The following is a 20,262-nucleotide window of genomic DNA, read 5'->3' on the forward strand; positions in this document are numbered from 1 at the left end:
CAACAACAACAGCAACAATCTTAAGAAGAAGCTACCCGTGTTAGGTATATTCTGCGCTTTAATTTATTATAAAAGCATATTCATGGATTATGTACATATATATATATATATATATATATACATCTGTTTGAAGAGACAAAAACATTTCTATGCTTATGTTAAAGCATTTGTGTAAATGAACAAATTCCATTAGTAGCTATAATTAATTTAATGAAGTAACAAATTTTCTTTCGAACCAAAAACAATCGTAATCGTCTAAGCCATTTGCCCAACGCCGCAGTGATTCTTTTCCAAGTCATGGGTTTTTGCTTTTTTCAACTTTGAACCATGTCCTACCATTCTGTTGCGTGCCTAATACTAATACTACTTGCAACATGCATAACATAATACCGTAGTCTAAGAGGAGAGAAGAGTGTTTTTTTACAATACCTACAGTATATCTGCGATATCTGCGCGTATGTTGCTTTGTAACCCATAATTAATTATTACATTTTCTTCTGGTAAACCAAAAAAAAAAAAAAAAAAAACAAGAAAAATTTAACTTTCCATGCTTGATGATGACTATTCAAATTAAAAAATGGGTTAAGAGGGACAAGAGCAAATTTACTTACTTCACTTACTATCTATGTACCTACTACTAAACAAGAAGAAAACATAGTGGAGAAGAAGTTGAAGATGAGATCTAAATTGCATTTGGCGAAGGAAATAGAAAACAAAAACGTAAGATGAAAAAGATAAAGAAAAGAATATATATATACACACACAAACACACACACACACACACAGACACAAAACCTGAATATAAAAGTCAGCTTGATTAGTGGCGAGATGTAAGACACACAGTAGGTCACAATTTGTATAACGCAGAATATGAAGCATTGGGAAAATAGATCGTGCCAGTAGTACTCTATGAATAAAACTGAGCTTTGAACTGAACTACACGAATCACTAGCATAGAGAGAGAGAGAGAGAGAGAGAGAGAGAGATATTAAATCAATGCGAGCACACACGCACCACACAAAGTGGAACGAACAGAGACATAGAACACAGTATAAATGAATTAAATCTTAGCTTTAGACTGGGCTTAGCTTTAAAACTGGGTTACAATAAACTTCAGTAACACGAAACCTGTGAGTAAATTTAAATTCACAAATCTCATCATTGGCGGCATGGTGATGGGAATAGCGCGTATTGCAGGAAGCAAGAGTGAACGCGGAACGAGGTAAAGCTCATACGGGATCAAAGTTGTCCATAAATTAAAGCCGGCGTACGCACAAAGTTTCAATCGGTCGGGTCAGTAAAGGTCGAAAGATCGAAAAGTTGAAAATAAAGCTCTCGAGGTAAAAGAAGCCAAGATCCGTGTACCTTAAATTCAAATAAAAAGCAGATAAAGTGGAATAAATCTTTTTAGGGTATGAAATATGGAGCAGAAAGGCGAAAAAAAAATTAGAGAAGAAAAGAAGAAGAAGAGCATATACATAAGAAAGGAAACATGCTCACCTTGACGGTTACTTTCTTTTTTTCTGTAAAATAGTCACCGAATTATTACGTAACTCATTCAACGAAACTGTGGATTACGGCGAAAAGCACATTGCACCACAGACAAGCTCAAAACATTGCTACGAACTTTGACTGATGACATAGTTACAACTAAATCACGCTTTATAAGTTTATGAAATGTTCTCGAGAACTTTCGATTTAATAAAGGAAAGCGTGCTTGCCTCACTTATAATAAATAAAAATATTAACAGAAATCGAATTTCTTGAAAGCTGTTCCTAATGGCATATCTCTTAAAATGACTTTGAAGAAAACCAAAGCTCTAAGAAGCGTTATTCTACGAATAAAGTAAAGAAAGTAAATGAATTCTTCAAAAGTCTAGCGAATTTTCTTAAGGCATCTAATGGACTAAAGGGGAATTGCCCCCTTCTGTAAAATGATGTTTGAAGAAATAAATGCTGCAAGCAACCCATGTCCGCAGAAATGAAAATAAATTCATTCGAGAGAATTTGTGACCATAACATAAGTATGTAACTCTTAATAGCTCGATTAAAATATACGACGCTACCTAAAAGAAAGCGCAAGAATAGATATCCGCGTTATTTAGTTACCTTGTTTTCCTTGTACCTTTGAAGTTAGGTCATTATCAGGCAATCACGCATTTAAGGCCCATTTTGGCGTCATATCTTAAATGACCTTGATGACGTTAAATGATTCTCTGCTCTTAATTCTTGAAATATACCTTAGGTAATATCATGCCCGTGCCCGTTCAATTCTATGACATTGCATCAAAATAAATGTAAGATGTTGACATTGTCGAAACATACTTCAATCTTACAAGATGGAAGGAAGGAATGCTTCCCTAGATCTTAGTGTTCTGTTCGACAATAAACTTTGTTTCAATTTACATATTGAACATACTGTACACAACTGCCACACATACTGTCGTTCGTTACGAAACGACTCTTCGACTCTACAAGTTTGGTGCCTTGGGTCCTATGGTTACCTTCTCATGTTCAATCAGTTGAATTCGTACAAAATCAACGGTTTTTGTGTGTGCTACGAAGTTTAAGCTGGAGACGTAATGAGGTTATAACAAGCGTAGGTTTATGTTAATCATTACCTTCTTGATTGAGTTGTTAAGTGGTGTTATCGACCCAGTGGTTTTAATCCAATGTTCTCATATGTCCGTCAAGCAACTACCTTCTTATCAAACATATGTCAAAGCAAATTCACCTACGAACTTTATTAACCCACCGAAGGCCATTGGTAAAAGTTTAGATGATTTTTATAACCTAATCTCTTTAGTGGATCCTTTATATTCCACTAAAGCTATTCTCCTTTACGTGCTCATATAACCGAGGTCGATCGATTGCTTTGAAATAACTTTGTACAGGGCATAATCTCAGTGCACTGGTGGTGTTATGCTTACTTTCACTCTTATACTTGCTCGTTAATTGCATAATTTTAAGAATCTTTTTCGTTTGTCCGCAATCTGCAGTATGTTAATGCATAGTTCAGCTGAATTATCCAATGAGTTATAAAAGTAAGAATCGAAACAATCGAACCATCCATGGTCTACAAAAAATGAAGCCCATCTAAACCAAGCCGCTAACACATACAACTCTACAGCGTCACTGATTAAAAGAAAGCTTATATAATGAATGAAACGATTGCTTGCTGGAAAAGAACACCAACGAGATGGTAGTGAAAAGCAAAGTTTAAAAAAGACTGGATCAGGTCAAAGAGTATTGCGCGTCTCACGTCCTTCCTATAGCTAAATAAAAGAAAGCACGTGCCGTTAGAGAAATCTACCTTTCAGCAAATGTGGATATCTCGACAATATTTGTTATCCTATTCCCTCCTTCCAATAAACGCACACATATATCAATTTATTATTTCTTTCGTACAGGTTTCAAATTAACATTAATATTAATGTCTTTAAAGTTTATCATACTTTAGCAATGCAAACATTACCAATATGTTTATTTATCCTTAAAAGGCTCTCTTTCTCTTTCTCTTTCTTTCTCTCTCTCTCTCCCTTTCTCTATCTATTTATCTATCTATCTATCTCGATCTAACTCTACCTATATCTGCCTCTCCCATTTAATGTTCAAGTGCTGCAACTTGAACAGAATGATGGGAATGCAGAGGATATGGAGAAAGACCCACACAATGCATAAGTAAATTCAATCGAAAAGTAAATATTTAATTGAACGAAAAACTTTTCATATGAAAAAGTTGTAATAACGTATTTGTATAATCATCCCATCCACCCATCCACCCATCCTCTTTCCACCCTCCTCTGTTTCTATTGCCTTGCATAACTGCGATGCATAAAAAAAAATTATGGAAAGCTCGACTGGGCGGCTTTTTTTTTTATAATTTTTCTGAAAGGGAGCAAAAATTGAAAATGCACTTTAGATCACTTACAGATTTATGAAATTAAAATTACATTTCAAAAGGGATTCAACTCAAAGGCTACTAAAGGCCAGCCAGTCGCAACTAAAAAAGACAAAAGCGCTTGAAAAAAAAAAAAAGGAGAAAGTTGAGCACAGAATCGTATTAGTCTTAAAGCCAACTACACGCTCTACCTTATATAAAATTCACCCGATAGAGTTCACCGTTTTAAGAAACATATCAATGGACCGAAAGAAACCCAATGTTTTTCGAGCGTTTTGAGAAACATGTCTATGGATCAAAAAGAAAAAAAAAAAAAACTACCGCTTCCACTGATCTCGAACCGTATTGTATTCTTCTGGACTAAACTACAGAATGGGCAGTACTGAGTGGGCCATGGCAACTTGAACATTAACTAAGTGAAATCGATTACAATCATTCACGTGGACTGCGTCATCTTTATCGAGATCATCAACATAAAGCTCTTAAGAAGACTTTGTGTTAAAACCACATAACTGGATATATATAGATTTTATCAACTATAATTTACGACAGACCTGGTTCCATGCCTCTCTTAAATGTATAACCAAAGTTTTGTCTTTACTTAGAAATTTAGATTTCTCTTCAACGCTCTTTTCCTCAGTTGTTGTTGGCCCGACAATCTCATTTCTAAATTTCTCTCCATTCAATTAAGAACAACACTTGGATTCAAGGCTTCACTTTCCATCTCAAGCTTTCAAAGTTTAAAAATTTATAAATAAAGCAAAGTACAGGTTGGCGATTACTGGCAGATCGAGTCAAAGTCAAGATAGCCCCCCAAATCGAGTTATAAATGATATAAAATATGATGTGCGTCACTTCCTGCATGTTGAAATTAGTATACCCTCATATTCATTATTCGATGGTGGATATATTATAAAAACTGAGCCATATATATAGCATAAATGTAATTTAAAATGCAGGCGAATTAAAGGCGATGCTGCTGCTGCTGCTGCTGCTGCTGGTGGTGGTTGTTTTGAGTCAGTTTTTAGTTACTGCATGCAACGGTTATTGCATTGCTGCTGTTAGGGTTTGTTATTGATATTGAACTCGACTGTCGCGCGGGTGTTCTGGACCATTTCTTTTTTTTTTTTTTTTTTTTAACCATAAATTTCGTCTGGAAAAGCAACTGTAAATAAAATAACAAACTACAAGCACAAACGAACTTGGAAAAATATGGAACGCCACAATACACAATGTGGTTGCTATGCACCGCACATTGGTTATTGGGAAGCGAGGCGTACGTGTACACATATAGAGTGAATAGATAAATATTCGCATCCTTTCGCTTCAATCATAAATTACAGAGCAATGAAAGTGTTTTGTGTTGTGTACGAGTAGGTATTTTTGCTACGTTATAAAGCAATAGCTAATGCTAAACCCGACTTCCGCCTGTTTGTCTAACTTCCTACCTACCAGTGTGTAAGCCGATGACCATGTCTTTAATGGAATTATTTATGTCATATAACACAATTAAGTTAAGTATGAGTCCAACTAATACTTACGACTTACAAATTTGTTAAGCTAGCAGCAAACACTCTCTCTTTATTTTCATAGCATCATCTTATCATCCCCTTCGCTTGTGTCGTCATCATTCGTTTTTACGGAAAAATGCATTTTTACTTCATTCCTTTGACGGATGATTGGTTTGGTCGGTGGGTTGGTTAGCCGAGCCGATTGCTCTTCACTTCTGCACTCATGTTAATTAAAATCAACAATCACCATTGCACCAAACAGGAACATGTACATACGCACACACGAGCATTTGCACAGAGACACCAATATGCCACATGTATATTGCAGACAGTTATGGTTATGGTTAACGTCGGTCAATACGAAAGGAACCATAAGGTGGTTATGGTGAAGGCAATAGCGCTGCTAGTAACACCATCACCGACCAAATTTAATTTATGATGAGAAATATAAAAGAACAGATAGACTAAGCAGAACAGCGTACGCATCGTTTGAATAACGAGACATGTTATCGATTACATATGGAAATCTTGTTTTATCTTGTTGGCATTCCATTAACGAAGACTTTCAAAATGTATGAAAAATTGAATGCGAAACTTCAATCAGCAGAATTATTGAGATGAACTACAGTTCCCTCAATGCCCTTATGTTTGATTGCAACAGAAATGCACAAGAATTTTCAAAAAGGAAAACAAGTAAGAAAATTTCATTCGGCCGCTGCCGCATCTCTTACACCCATCACCGCTATCTTTCGTATAACGCACTTAACCTATTGTATTCTATTCTTCAAATTCTTTTATTCAAAACCCAATTGATTATACTGCTAACATAAAACGAATCGAACGTAATGGAGTCCACTATAGATATTATAGAATTATTAACACAATTTTAGAAAGATAATACATGTTCATGTACAGAATAATTTTCAACATCTTCTCTTCTTCATCTTATGAATAACTACTAAGCAGAGAGCATCAAAGAAGTGAAAAAATTACTTAACTTTATGCAGACGTGATCAAATTTTTCCTATTTTTTCCCATAGAATATATACACACAAATTTTAGTCGTTGTATCTGTTGCAGGTTATAAGCACCAAGCAAAAAACGAAATTTTCAATACGAACCTGCGTGCAAGAACTTACAAATACCTCAGCCGAATTTGAAGACGATAGGTTCATTTTTTCGATTAGGAGACTACTTATCACAGACATAGAAAGAAGCAGACAGAAGAACAGGCCGACATGCTTAAATCGGCTTAGAATTTGATGCTAATCAAAAATATAGATTCTCTGGAGCTTTCTGGTGTTTATGTGTACTGCTGTGTAACAGCTAATATCTGCAGTAATTCTCTCTATCTAATTATGCAACTATCGACATAATAATTTTTAGGGCTACTTTTAAGTGCTACTTGAAGAGAATCGAAGGTTGTCGGAACGGCCGCACAACATGTCATTGCAGAAGTGGCTTGTTCAAGAGATGTGGGGAGCTTTAAGTTTTTGTCCCACTCCACTCCAGGCGCTTATATCTAAAATAACTACAAGCACCCTTGCAGGGAGAAACAAGGGACAACAAACGTACGGACGAAGCATAATTACCGAACGGGCTATTCTGCATGCTACCCTACCTATGGTCTCCTTCGGCCCGCGATGTTTAATGGGAGAGAAACGATGCAAACATCTTGACAAAACGAATGCATTATCCTCATCCTTCGGTGATGGCAATAAAAATTGACAACGCATTGAGTAAACCGTTTTAAATCGGGCTGATGTTCCCTTTAGTTTCTTTCGGTGTAAATTATCATAAATTCAATATCAAATCCAAACTAATAATAGACATACAATAATTAATTGGGGCACTTTCTCGATAATTGGTTTGGCTAGTTTGACGAATATAGGTTAACTCCTTCATCGGGAATCTCTTGTTAGCATCTCGTTACTAATAGTAGTATCTTAAAGTCTAGTAGCCGCCACATACGCTGTTACGTCAAGCTTTAGAATGGAACAATTTTCAAAAAGAGCAGGAAAGCTCGTCCGGGTCCCGTGGTAGCTGGTTGTGAGCAGAGCAAGGGTTTTAAGTTTAATATCACGCGCTCATGTACTTTGGCAAGCCGAGCAGTGATTTGGGAGAGAAAGAATCAATCGTACACTGAAAGAGGCATTTACAGCTCAAGAATGCGTTACTGTAAGGTCGAGAACCGCAGCAGCAATTTCCCCCTCATCTCAGGCTCAATAATGATTCCAGGGACATCATTGCGTAAGTGTTTTCTTTCGTAAAATAAGCTAAAAAAAAGGATGCTCGTTGTGTTTTATGTGAGTAAATCTTTTTTCAAAGAGATAATTACGAACAGGACAGTGAGCTGTTGCACAGGATCGAATGTCGTTCCAGTCGACAGTTGTTATGAATACAAATACCGAATGTGAAAATAAAAAATATATAAAAATAGCTAGCGGCGGCTGAATCAATTAATTTCAATAAATAATAAGCGCAACAGAGGGACATATGTAAGCCGATTCCAAACCTAAGTATATTCGTATGGGAAACGAGTGGAAAAACTAACATAGCTTGCCCGGGTATGGTACGAAATAAGGGAGCGAAAGAAGATATTTGACTTTTAATTCAACTTTTCAATGTTTTCTTTTTTTCAAATGCATAGAGAAAAATCTGAACTGTTTATAACTACTACTATGCACACAACACTTGACCCATAACATTCAATCTGAAATGAATTTTATGCTTGATTTGAAAATCGATACCAACCAGCAGCAGAGTTCGACAAGAAGAAAATCACTATGCAGAAAAGGGGTAAAAATTAATTATGTACATAAGTATATGAAAAGAAAAAAAAAAAAAAAAAACAATGTTTTATGCCCTACACACACAAGCGCAAACAAACAAAACGCATAACGATCTTAAAGTCACCCCTTTAATGAAAAAGGAAAATAATAATAATAATTATAATAATAATAATAATAAAATAACGCCTGAAGATAGACAACGGGAAAGTGAAGAGAAACTGTATGAAAATCTGTAGAGGACGAAGTGCGTAGATGCGGCGTCATATGCATGCGTTAAATAATTGTTTTCTGTTTTTTTTTCTTGCTATTTACATAAAATTATAAATTTACAACAACTATTTATGTATGCGTATGCAAATACAACCCTGGCAATGTCAGAGTGTATAAAAGTAAAAATTCTTATAGCAATTCTTCTTTTATGCAATACCTATAGAATATGACTACTGACTTTGACGGCGTAATCTTTTTATACCTCACGGACCTTTTTGTCTCACTAAACTGTCGTCGTTTAGGTCGTCTGTCTCTGAGTATCACTCAAAGCAAGACTACTGCTGTTGCTGTTGCTGTTTTTGTTATATTTATCGCGTTGTTCTTATTACATTTTGCATTAAAAAGTTTCCCTAGTAGTAAAAGCCTGAAAGTGGGCATACAACGTCACAGCAGTGTATGTGCGTAGGAGAGATTCATTTGCACTTAAGCAATACACCAGCAATAAGTAGTGCTACACAATGTGTGCTTTAAACGGCACGATTTAAACAGCAGTCATCAGTCAACTGTCTCAGTGTTAGTCAGTCAGGTAGTCAGAAGAGTGAGCATAAAGTCTACCTTTTACTGTGAATAGGCCTATGTAGTACGAGTTGTAGTGCAAGAGTGAAATATTTTAAGGAAGAGAGCACGTTTTACTAATTAAACCGTTTTAACTGAGTAACAACAGCAACAACTTAATTAACATCATTTAAAATTAGATTTTTTTTTTTTTTTTTTTTGTTGATAGTCTTTAACTAATTTCTAACCTTCAAGTCGCACACAAAAAAGAAATGAGAACACGCAATATAAGTGAGCGAGAGACAGTAGTTCGGAAAACATAGCAAGTGAGTGTACTTGAATTACTACAAGGTAGTGTTCCCCCATAGTAGACATCATATGATAGCGATGATAATTATTTAATCACAAAAATATGAAATGCTTAATGTGACGCAAGAGATTCCCTTTTACTCGTCTTCTTCTTCTTCTTCTTTACAATATATATAATTTCCATGAAATTTTCCGATCAACTTTTTTACCATTTTGCGGATTTGTTTTTAAATTTTATAAGAGAATCGATTTTTCCACTCGAACGTTTAGAGAGCAACCAAAGCAAGGCGAAAAGCAATTGTTATTAAAGTCTGTGCTTATCTGTCTGTGTGTATTTTTGTTGATAGATATCATTAGTAAGAGAGCATCGAAAATTTGTATTAAATGCATCGCATTAACAACGACGGTCAGACATTTACACTAGCAAAGCGATGATAAATCGCTTAAGCAGAACCATAAGTAACGGATATATAGTCCTTTTACGATTATCAAGCAGAGTGAACTTAGTATGTGCACGTAACTAACTTTCTGACAAAATTAGAATGATAAGAAATTACGAAGGAAACGCTATAGTCTGGGGACAATTATTCCAAAAGAAGGCAACCAACAGATCAGAGCAATCAACAGCTTAGGGAACTTTCTGCGTAAATCGAAGTTCACAGTGGCCGGAATTGAATGCAAGTGCGTAAATGTGGAGTGTATTGAAATAGCTCGCTAGACATTGAGATATTGCAGCAGCCATATCGAAATAAGTAAAAAGTTTCCGTCTTTTAAGTTAAGCAAGCGGAAAAAGATCGCAAAAGCTTCCCTTGTCTGTCCATTGATATATTCCCTTTTATATGTGGTGTTCTCGGAAAATATATCGATTTGGGATTGATATCCGTTTATGAAAGTCTGGCAAAATTTAACTTCTTTTCAAACCTAAAATAGTCGGCTTTTACGAGAAGACTAGTTTCTTGCCTACTCTTGCGTGATTGGTTAACAAAATTCCAAGCTTCAATTTCCAAAGCAAAAAGAGGCGACATTTTTTTGGGGTTTAGAGAAATCCTTTGATGTGACGAAGCGACGAGTGCTTAAAATTTGTTTGCGCTCACAACTCAACTACTTTCCATTTTCAAGGCGTAATCCTCTGGCCTCCTCCCAAAAAAAAAAAAAAAAAAAAATCAATTCACCGTAAGAAATTCTTGCGCTTTTAGCCAGGACGTGACAAAAAAAAAAACTTGCACAACTTTCACAGAACTGTCCACCAGTTGAACCTCGTAGGCTCTTGATGATAAGTATAAGTCTAACCTAGCCGAGCTAGCCTTTCTGGTGCATGCCACAAATATTAAAAACTCTGGAAATTCTAGATCAGTTTTTTTTTGAAGGACGGAGAGAAGGAGAGAGAGAGGGAAAGAAAGAGAGCGACAGAGAGGGAGAGAAGGACAACAACGAGATTTCCTTGACTATCGAAATAAACTTATCCGAAACAGGTTTTTTCATTTCTAATCTTATGAATTCCAAAAACAGGGAGCTCCTTTCCGTCCAAGAATATCTCTGACCAACTTTCATACACCGACTGTATAGCATTGCGTTAAAAATGGAAAAGTCATGTGCTTTTCGTTGAAGTAATTATTGTTTATTTAATTTCTTGATTTTTTTTTTTTTTTTTTTTGTGGCAGTGCAATGACAAACTTAATCTATCTCTCTTAGAGTAATGTTTATATAAAAACCATGCAAACACTTGTGTACACATACGATTGCAGTTTGCCTACATGTTTACTTTTCAATATATGCAGCAGCACACACAATCAACCCTGTTTACAATTAAAATGGAATTACACTCAGGCAATTGAAGCATAACGAAAACAATTGCACTAACAAAACAGGCAAAAACGCATGTATATATATATATATAGTCGTGCGCTCTTAACCCTTCAACTATACGAACGCACCGACGACTAAACAAACTTTTACCCCTACCTCTTTGTCTTCTTCCTCGTCTGTTCTCAACGTAATTTGAATGAAATTGTATAATCGCTTTAATTAAGAGCAGGAGGACACAAAATGAAAATAAAAAAAAAAATAAAAAAAAAAACAAAAAAAAATGAAAAGTAACTTACCCGGACATGCATGTGTGCATCACCTTCGCCCGGCTGCTGGACACCGGTACGTATCTTTTTATTTTGCGGCCCATCGCTAACAATAACACTACCGCCGCCTCCGCCAGCACCGGCACCACCATTCGTAGCGCCGTTATATTGCATTGCGGTCGCCGTAGTGAAATTTAAATCGGTTATTGTCTGTTGGTGAATTATTTTGGCGGCTTTTTATTAAACTGGGGGGCTAAAGCGAAATATATAAATGAAACTTTGCTAACGTTAAGCAAAGTTTTTCAAAAAAAAAAAAAAAAAAAGAAGAAGAGAGTTATTGTGTTTCTCGTTTGCTTTTTCGCACAAATACAGAACGCGACGTTATCACCGTACCGCAGGCAAATGACGCGACGCGAGAGGTCTTACCGTCTAGTGTTTATTCCACAAGTAATATGAGATTTATTCACGTTTTCATTTAAAGCGGTGGTTTTTTTTATTTTCTTTTTTCTTTTGTTTTCTGCTCTGCCTCTTCTTTGCTTTTGCTTTGGCTGTTGAACAGAATTCTATTTGCACTGTTTATATAACTTTGTTTATAGCTCAGCTCACGTTGTTGATTTTCTTTTTCTTTTTTTTTTCTTTTTGTAATATTGTGTTCTATAAGTTTATTTATTTATTTAGTATATATATATATATATATATAGAAATATATATACTAACTTTTTTCTTTTTTTTTTCCTTTTTCAATTCACAAAATTATTTCTCAAGCAAAATTTTGTTTACAATAATTTATGCTGAGTTTAGCTTTTTTTTGTTGCTCTTTAGAGTTTCCTTTCATACATATACTGCTGTTGCTGTTGCTATTGCGAAATTTCATTAGTTTTCTTTTTTGCTCTCTCCAATGCTTTATATATGTCAAAATCAGCTGTTTATTTATTCATCCCACAGACAATCCAGACAAAACATGTAAAGAAAAATTAGAAAAAAAAAAAAAACAAAATTAATTTAATTAATTTACTAAAATATATGCATTTATTTTACGTGACTCTACAAATAACCAAATTATTCTCTCTCTCTCTCTCTCTCTCTTTCCGTTTTTTTTTTTTGCTTCTCCATAAACTTGATATTTCGTGTCGCTTTGTATATATGCGTATATGTAATTCTTATCAGGCCCTTGACATAAGGTGTTTTCGCTCTCTGTTTAGTTCCTTGCACTCTTATCTTTTTCTTTTTTTTTTTTTGTTTGTTGGTTATTTGCGTGTATATTCATTCCCTTTATATCATAACGAGACAATCGAACAAGCACACAAATAAGTAATGAAATGGAAAATCCACCACAATTATATACGTGCGTATGCCTTCCTTTGCATGTATTATAAATTTTTGTTTCTTTTTTGTAGGAAACGAACGAATTATTCTCAGCAGGTTGTAGAAAGTTATACCACCATGCGACGTTAATGTTGTGTGAGTGTGCGTGTTGCGCTGTGTGTATAGATGTGTTTACAATATATTACCTGAACTTCTGACTAGAATTATGCATAAGCATATGTGTGTGTGTGTTTCGTGTTTTCTTTAATAATATTTTAACAGATTTCACGCATTCGTATACATATGTGTGTGCGGGCGGGCGGGCGCTTGTGTGTGTATGTGTGTACGTTACTACTTTTTGACGGTTCAAAACGGCAAATGAAAGATTTTGTGGATTGCGTTTCTCTATTAAAAAATATGTAATGACGAGTATACCACAGAAGAGAGAAAGTTGGAAAGAGTTGCCAAACTTTTTTTTATTATTTAAATAAGGGTTTTTTTGTTTTTTTATTAATTCTTTGCAAAAAGTTGAAATAAAATCTACTTAGCGGTCATTAAGCAAAGAAAGGAAAGTAAGTGAATCCAACGTAACTCTTTCTTTCTCTCTCTTACTCCAACTAGAATAATTTTTTAATCATTTAGAAAAAATGTGTTGAGTAATCAGAATTAGAACCAAAACCGGTTTTGGGAAAATATTCGCAAAACATTAGGATAAAATCACAAATTTCATGATGCAACACGCATCCCATTACATGGCTTTTAAAATTGGCCAAGTAGTTATGGGTAAGGACTTCACGAGTGTCGATTTGCCGATTTTGCTTCAATACAAATCTGAATAAATATTGCGTTTCAACGCCACAGTTATATAGAAAAGCTTCTATCTCGAAGAAGAGACGCGGAATAACCCTCGAACCCTGTAAAAATCGTGTTTATTTGACTGACAGCAGCCTTCTGACTCAAAGCAACTTCCTAACTCACTACTCTGAATAAGTAATAAAATGATGAAATCATTTCGAAACCATGCAACGATTATCTAAGTCGTAAGTTTCTCAAAATTATACTTGTGTGTTTTTGGCGTCTTCTCACTCACGGCTCGTTATTAGACTAATCAGAAATCTTGAAGAAAATGCCATATAAAAAGGAAGAATTGTCTTGTCTTAGGATCCATTTCATTGTGCAGATTAAACAGAGAAACCTACCTAAGGAGCAGAGTGCAATAAAGATAAGGATCTATTTCAGTGCGCAGATTGAGTAAAAAAATCTACCTTTCGAGCAAAGTGAAGTAAAGAGGTAAAGATCTATTTTATTGGTCTCTGAAAAGTAGCGGCAATAGCTAGCTAGGATGCAATGAACTTAGTATTCGCTCTTTTATCCGCTTATTAAAAATTGATTGATTCTGACGACTTTGTTGTTTAGAGAAAAATAAATAGAATTCTTTTCCTTATTTTTTTGTGGACTATATTTACCATGGGAACCATTTTTAATCTGATGTATATGGAATTACTTTTACTCCGCATAGTCTATCGTGTTTATGGCGGCAGGAGGGATTACATTTGCGTATAAATTTCGTTTCCATCACTCATGTACATATTCCTACCTATAGAAATTTATCGACCTTTCTTAAAACGTAATAGTCCTTCTCCTCCTTGAAATCTCATATCTAACTATTCTTGCAAAAATAATTGTTTTGCTGGGTAAAAATAATTGTTGAGAGCAAATGTATTTCATTGTATCTTCCTTCATATATAAGACCGTAAAGATCTCAATCACAAACATCGGCTAGAAAAGACTAATTGAAGATCTCAGGTATGATTATATACATTCCTTATAGGATATATCTAGTGGACTGAATGAAAATCGCAGATTTTTGAAGGACATATGCCAAAATCACACAGAAGCTTACTAATCATAGACTGGAGAAGTGTTGTATTATCCCTTCTTACAGTTATTTAGCTATTCGTAAAGCTTGTGGGCTCTTGTCTTCCCGGTTCTTAAATCCTTACACTTGAATGAAGTTGAACTTTCCCATCGAAATTTTCTGGACTGTAAAAGATTTCATAAAACGAGACACAAGGGCCCCATAACGATGCCTAAGAAACCTTAGTATAAGCTCTTAAGATTAATTAATCTGTTACTCCTCCTTAGGAAAGTGTGCAAAAAAAACCTTTGCATGTCCAAATTAGTTTAGGGACTAGTTCTTTTAGTTAAGGGAAGATATGGTAAATTATTTCAGAAATACTTCAGAAATTAAATACGGAAGGTCCTTCTTTGTTTTGATTAACGAAACAGTTATTAAATATTTATTTTCTAAGTTTTACCCCATAAAAAGTATGCAAATTTTGAAGCCTCTTGTATGATCTATTAGTTTCCCTATTTAAGAAGAAGCTTGTTAGACATTTCTAAACTTGTCTTCTGTATATTTCTTTACACTTAGTCTTAATCTGGCCTATCACAGCCAACTTGCTTTGTTTCGAGTTTATTACTCACTTTACCGGGGGGGGATTGCAATTTCTGCCAACAGATATTAGATTAGAGCAAATATCTTAAAATAGGTCTTGAACTCTCAGCAAGCATAAAAACGTCTCATTGACTTCCCCGAAGGAATGTATGAGAAATAATGCAGATCGACGTTCTTCGAAGCTGAAGGTATACCTTACATTTGCTGCGAGAGAATAAATGGCAAACAGTACAGATCCAAATTCTTCGAAGGCGAAGGTATAATTTATGTATGGTGGAGGTCCATATTCTTCGACGCAGCAGGTATAACTTATATCTACTGGACTTTACCGAAGGAATAAACGACACACAATGCATACTCACATTTGTCGAAGGCGATGGTATAGCTTATATCTATCGGACCCTACCGAAGGAATAAATGACAAAGAGTACAGATCCATATTTTTGGAAGGCGAAGATAACATTTGCATTTTGTACGAATTATATAAAATTCGAAATCAAAATTTTATTTGTATTAGAAAACACAGCTTACTCTTGAAGCGAAGTATTGTAAAATCTGGCAACATTTGCATGTAAGAATATTTAGCAAAAGAAAACTTGTAAAAAATCCAAAATGTCTGGTAATGACAAAGAAAAATGACAAAGCCACCCTCAATTTTTGTACACGAATTAGACAATTTTCACATAGAAAACAATGAAAGAAAGCCCAAAACATAAAAATGAAATGAAGTAAGAAAAAACCGAATAAGAATATCAAAGACTTTCTTTAAAATAATGTTAGAAAGCGATAAGCGACGGTAATAAAAAGAAAGAATTCTTGTTAGCATAAATCCAAGCAAACATTTACTTGGGCAACAACCCTTAAGAATCATACACGCAAGCACACACACACACACACATACACACATGCAAACGTTTATATAGAAAGAAAAAAGGAAGAATTGAATTGAAAAAAATCCATTCTTACCAGAACGAATATTCGTTCATGAAACTTTTTCTTATTTTTTTTTTTTTTTGTAATTTTTTTTTTTTCGATTCTAAGCAACTTACTTATACACACTTATGCACAAACACAACAATTGTAAATTTTCGTGCGAGGAACTTTTCATAAAATTATTTCAAGATTTCTTTTTTTTTTTTGCTTTTTCACTTTTCTTTTTCATAGATTTGCACGGACATGGACATGGTTTGGCTACGTCGACAAATAACTCGCTTTCTTGCCTTTTTTTTTTTTCTTGTTTGCTTCAATCAAAAATGAAATAAAACACGTTTTACGTGAGGATTATCGCCATTTACAACAAAATTGTATTGACTCTGTTCGTAAAACACACTTGTCTGATAATTTTTTCAATGCTAAGCTGATGCGAGAGATAACTTTTAACAAGTTTTCGATTCTAAAGTTTATCTATTTCAGTTTCAATTCAGTGGAGTGACTTTTACATATATATTTATATATACATATATATCTATATATAAACGTATACATGGATTATATATTAATAAGAGAATGAATAGATAAATTACTGAAATACACTTTTCTTGTTATTTTTTCTTTTCTTTTCTTTTCTATTTTTTTTTTTTTTTTTTTTGGATAACACTTGGATTTATTGCTGCCTTTTTTTATTGTTAATATGTCTTGCCCGCCGCTCTAAGTGTGGATGATGAGTTTTAGTTGACGCCGCACAAACGAATGTCAATTACGGCAAAAAGAAAACAAAGTTTAAGCGTCATTTGATTCTTGTTCGTCGTCGTTCACGTTAAAACGCAAGTCACACAAACCTAACCATACAGCACACAGCCAACAATTCACTTAGGTTTATAATATTTATTTTGATAGTGGGTGGTTGGGATTTTGAAAAGAAAATCCTCTCTTCGCTCTAAATGCTCTATATATATATATGTATATGTATATGTAAGTAACAAATAACTCTTTATTTTATACTTTTGGATTCTATTCAACTGTTATTCTCTCATGGATTTTATAAGCTATGAGTTAAGTTGAGTTATTCTATTCTATGGGTATCTTATTGGGTTGAAAATCTATAAACAATGATAAACAATATCCACATTATTGAATATGCGCTGAGCTTAGAAAACACTAAAACCTATCTTTCTCTCTCTCTCTCTATCTATCTAACTGAGAGAAGAAAAGTAAACAAATTGAAACACATGCTTAGGAAATTTTTGCTCATAGAGATGGAGGCAACTTATAAGAATATTTTCACAGAGAAGACGTAAGTCAAGTAAGAATACAAGAGAAATTACAAAAAGGAAAAAAAAACAACAAAAAAACAAAAAACATGACTTGCGATTGCATGTAATGAGATTGTTGTTGGGAGGGAGGGAGTTTGAAGGAGGTTGAGTGTATATAAATGGGAGCCTTACAGAATGTGTTGTAAAACGAAAAAAGAAATAGCTGAGGTTACTTCAATTGCAGCAGACCTGTTAGGCAACAATTTGTTGCCATCATCATGCTAACATACACACACACACACACAAACACACACATGAACATATGTATACATTAAAATTATTTTACAAACAAGTTTCTTGTGCTTGTTTGCGAAAATTAAAGTTTTTTTTTTTTCCCCCATAAATTTTCTTTTCAAACTTACAACAAAATTTACAATTACCTTGAATTTTATTAACAAAAGAAAATTTTTTTTGTACACTTTCACTAATGTTTTTTGCTACAGTAATTTCTCTATTTAAGGGATCTCTACTCTTTTTTTTTTTTTGTTTCCTACATATTTTAATTACGGAATTTTTAACACATATTTCGTTCTTTTCTTTCTTTACTTGAAATTTGTTGTTTTTTCTTTTTCTTGTAAGCTATCGTTAAACACGCGAAACGGAAATGCAAGCAAATCATTTAATTAATTTGAAAATTTACGAAAAGAATTCTCACACACACCTAGCCATCTGCGAAGCGTAGGTAATAATAATGCAGAAAATAATTGTATATCCAATTGGAGCTGTTATTATTCTTGTTGTTGTTGTTATTGTTGTTGTTGTTGTTCTTGATGTTGCTATTATTGTGGTTTTTGTAAACTTTCTTTTGTCTGTCGTTTAACAACAACACGCAGCAGCATATACATACGCAATCACGCACACAATCACAAAAGATATTACAAATAAGTTTTTCCACTTGAAGTTTGTATTGAATTCTTCTTCTCTTCTCGTCTCGCCGTATCCGTCGTTTCAATTTCTTCTTTTCTTTCCTTCTATCTTGTTTTAATTGCAATTGTATTAGTTGTTGTTGTTGCTTAATCCCTCGATTTCGTTGTTGTGTATTACAAATGATCTCTCTTTCTCTCTCTTGCCTTATATGTGTATTTACATACAAACACATACAGATTTATTTATATTTATTTCAGATACACTTTTTTTTGCTAACGTTTTCTATATATGTGTTTCTACAACTGCACTATTTACCCGATCTTTTACCTTTTCAATTCAAGTACAAAAAGAGTACTAATTTTATAAAATACAAAATGTGCAGATATTTCAGCAGCCAACGCTTGTCAGCGCAATAAAGATGCAGAGAGAGAAAGAGAGAGAGAGAGAGAGAGAGAGCCAGTGTGTTAGTTAGAGAGGTGGTAGAAAGAGAACGAGCGAAAAAGAAACTGCGTAAGCTATTTCTTTGAAAAACCAGCAGAGCTTGACAACGCTAACGTTCGCTCCAAAAGCTGCAAAGAGAGTTAAACTTAACAACTCTTAGATAGTTTATGTGCTGCGGAGATACTCTGTTGCGACGCTGCTGCTTGCGTACCTTTAATAGAAACATTCACTACAAATATTGAGGCATATTATAATCACAATTCTTTTTACACTCAGAGATATGAACGCGATACTGCATACAGGTTGCCATGTTTAAAGTGAAGTAAGCTGATAGAATTTTGATGTATGTTACGTTCTCTTCCTACGCTTGTTTCTTTCGTTCATTCTTTCATTCTTTGAAATTGGGAAAAGCTTATATATATCCTATATAATTAGTTTTAGCTATTAAGCTAGATGGAAAATGTGGCAATGTGGCGAAAGAATGGGAAACGAATTCGGAAATTGGAGCCTGAGATCGGAGAAAATGTCTCAACGAAGATAGTCACAGTTAGCTCTTTCCTTAGGGTTCCCTTTTTCGGTTTTGTGTATTTCTTCTTCTTCTACAAATGGAAAAGAGAAAACGAGAACCGACTATCAACATTACAAACTTCCCAGTTCATTATAAAAAACCGTCCCTCCAGCCGAAAGATTTTACGCAGAAAAATAATTTGCGCCAAAATGCGTCCGTTAGTTACATCGCAAAATACACATCTTAGTGAAGACAATTATTCCAACCAATTAGAACCATTCAAAATGTATTCAATCACTTCATATAGATTGTAATAATTTACAGAAAAATATTTCCCATTACGACATAAGCTAGCTATGGTAGCTAAAAGAAAAATTCGGTTCTAATCGAATACAATTCTGCAACGCTATCTCTCTCTCTCTCTCTCTCTCGCCAATTATTCATTTTGCAATGTTTGATAGAGACGTTACATCGTAAAAGAGTGTACGCAGAGAGGAGTTGTGAAGTATGAAAAAAGAGCGTAAGCTTTTACAATGTTCACGTTGTCTGAATTCGCCGTAACAGGTTTTGTATTTAAAATTTTTTACATTTTTGCAGCAAAAGCATGGTAATTAAAGTTGCCAAGCTTTATAAAATAACTTTTCCTTATTATTAAGTTCTCGATGCGTCTCGTTCATGTACATTGGAATCCAAAGTTCATCATAAAGGGACAAAAGAAGTCGCAAATGGAAGCAGAAAAATTTAGTCAGATAAGGATGAAGAACGAAAATAGGTTGATACGCTTCGTTTCTTTAGAATGACTTATGCTTGCGTATTGTATAAACTTAATCGTAGGCGAAATGGGAATATTTCTTAATTAAAACTTGAGATCTGCAAATCGTTTGCGTGAAGATGCACAGAATTGATCATTGGCTAATTTAAAGCCCCAAGAAGCTAAGCATAATCGCTTAAGGCATGAAAGAGGGTGAGCTTCTGCCCAGCATTTCGGCCAAAGCATTTATCTCATATGTCTCGTATTCTTTAGTTACTAATTTCGCTTATCTTCGAGTTGAAGTCAATATTTTACGTTATTCCGAAATTT

The 20,262-nt window shown here is 34.4% G+C and overlaps 1 protein-coding gene and 2 long non-coding RNA genes across 7 annotated transcripts in view; 1 reads left to right on the top strand and 2 right to left on the bottom strand.

Annotated features, from left to right (window-relative positions):
- Nucleotides 1–12,032, bottom strand: part of LOC119635717 (heterogeneous nuclear ribonucleoprotein L) — a 205,873-nt gene extending 193,841 nt beyond the window's left edge. For all 4 annotated transcript variants that reach the window (XM_038030694.1, XM_038030693.1, XM_038030692.1 and 1 more), the window contains exon 1: nt 11,381–12,032. In XM_038030694.1, coding sequence (XP_037886622.1) covers nt 11,381–11,524 — 144 coding nt within the window. In that variant the 5' untranslated portion in view covers nt 11,525–12,032. The remainder of the gene's footprint in view (nt 1–11,380) is intronic.
- A 120-nt stretch (nt 12,033–12,152) lies between these two features.
- On the bottom strand, nt 12,153–19,130 carry LOC119635610. Of its 2 annotated transcripts, none has more exons than XR_005247088.1 (2): nt 16,163–19,130; nt 12,153–12,272 (listed from the first exon to the last, which is right to left on the bottom strand). It is a non-coding gene; the product is annotated as an uncharacterized LOC119635610 (long non-coding RNA). The 2 variants fall into 2 exon arrangements; XR_005247087.1 differs by having other exon boundaries at nt 17,746–19,121.
- LOC119635611 lies at nt 12,294–15,708 on the top strand. Its single transcript, XR_005247089.1, has 2 exons — nt 12,294–15,392; nt 15,547–15,708. It is a non-coding gene; the product is annotated as an uncharacterized LOC119635611 (long non-coding RNA).
- Nucleotides 19,131–20,262: the final 1,132 nt, after the last annotated feature.

The sequence above is a fragment of the Glossina fuscipes genome, unplaced genomic scaffold (assembly GCF_014805625.2).
Source record: "Glossina fuscipes isolate IAEA_lab_2018 unplaced genomic scaffold, Yale_Gfus_2 27, whole genome shotgun sequence".
NCBI lineage: Eukaryota > Metazoa > Arthropoda > Insecta > Diptera > Glossinidae > Glossina > Glossina fuscipes.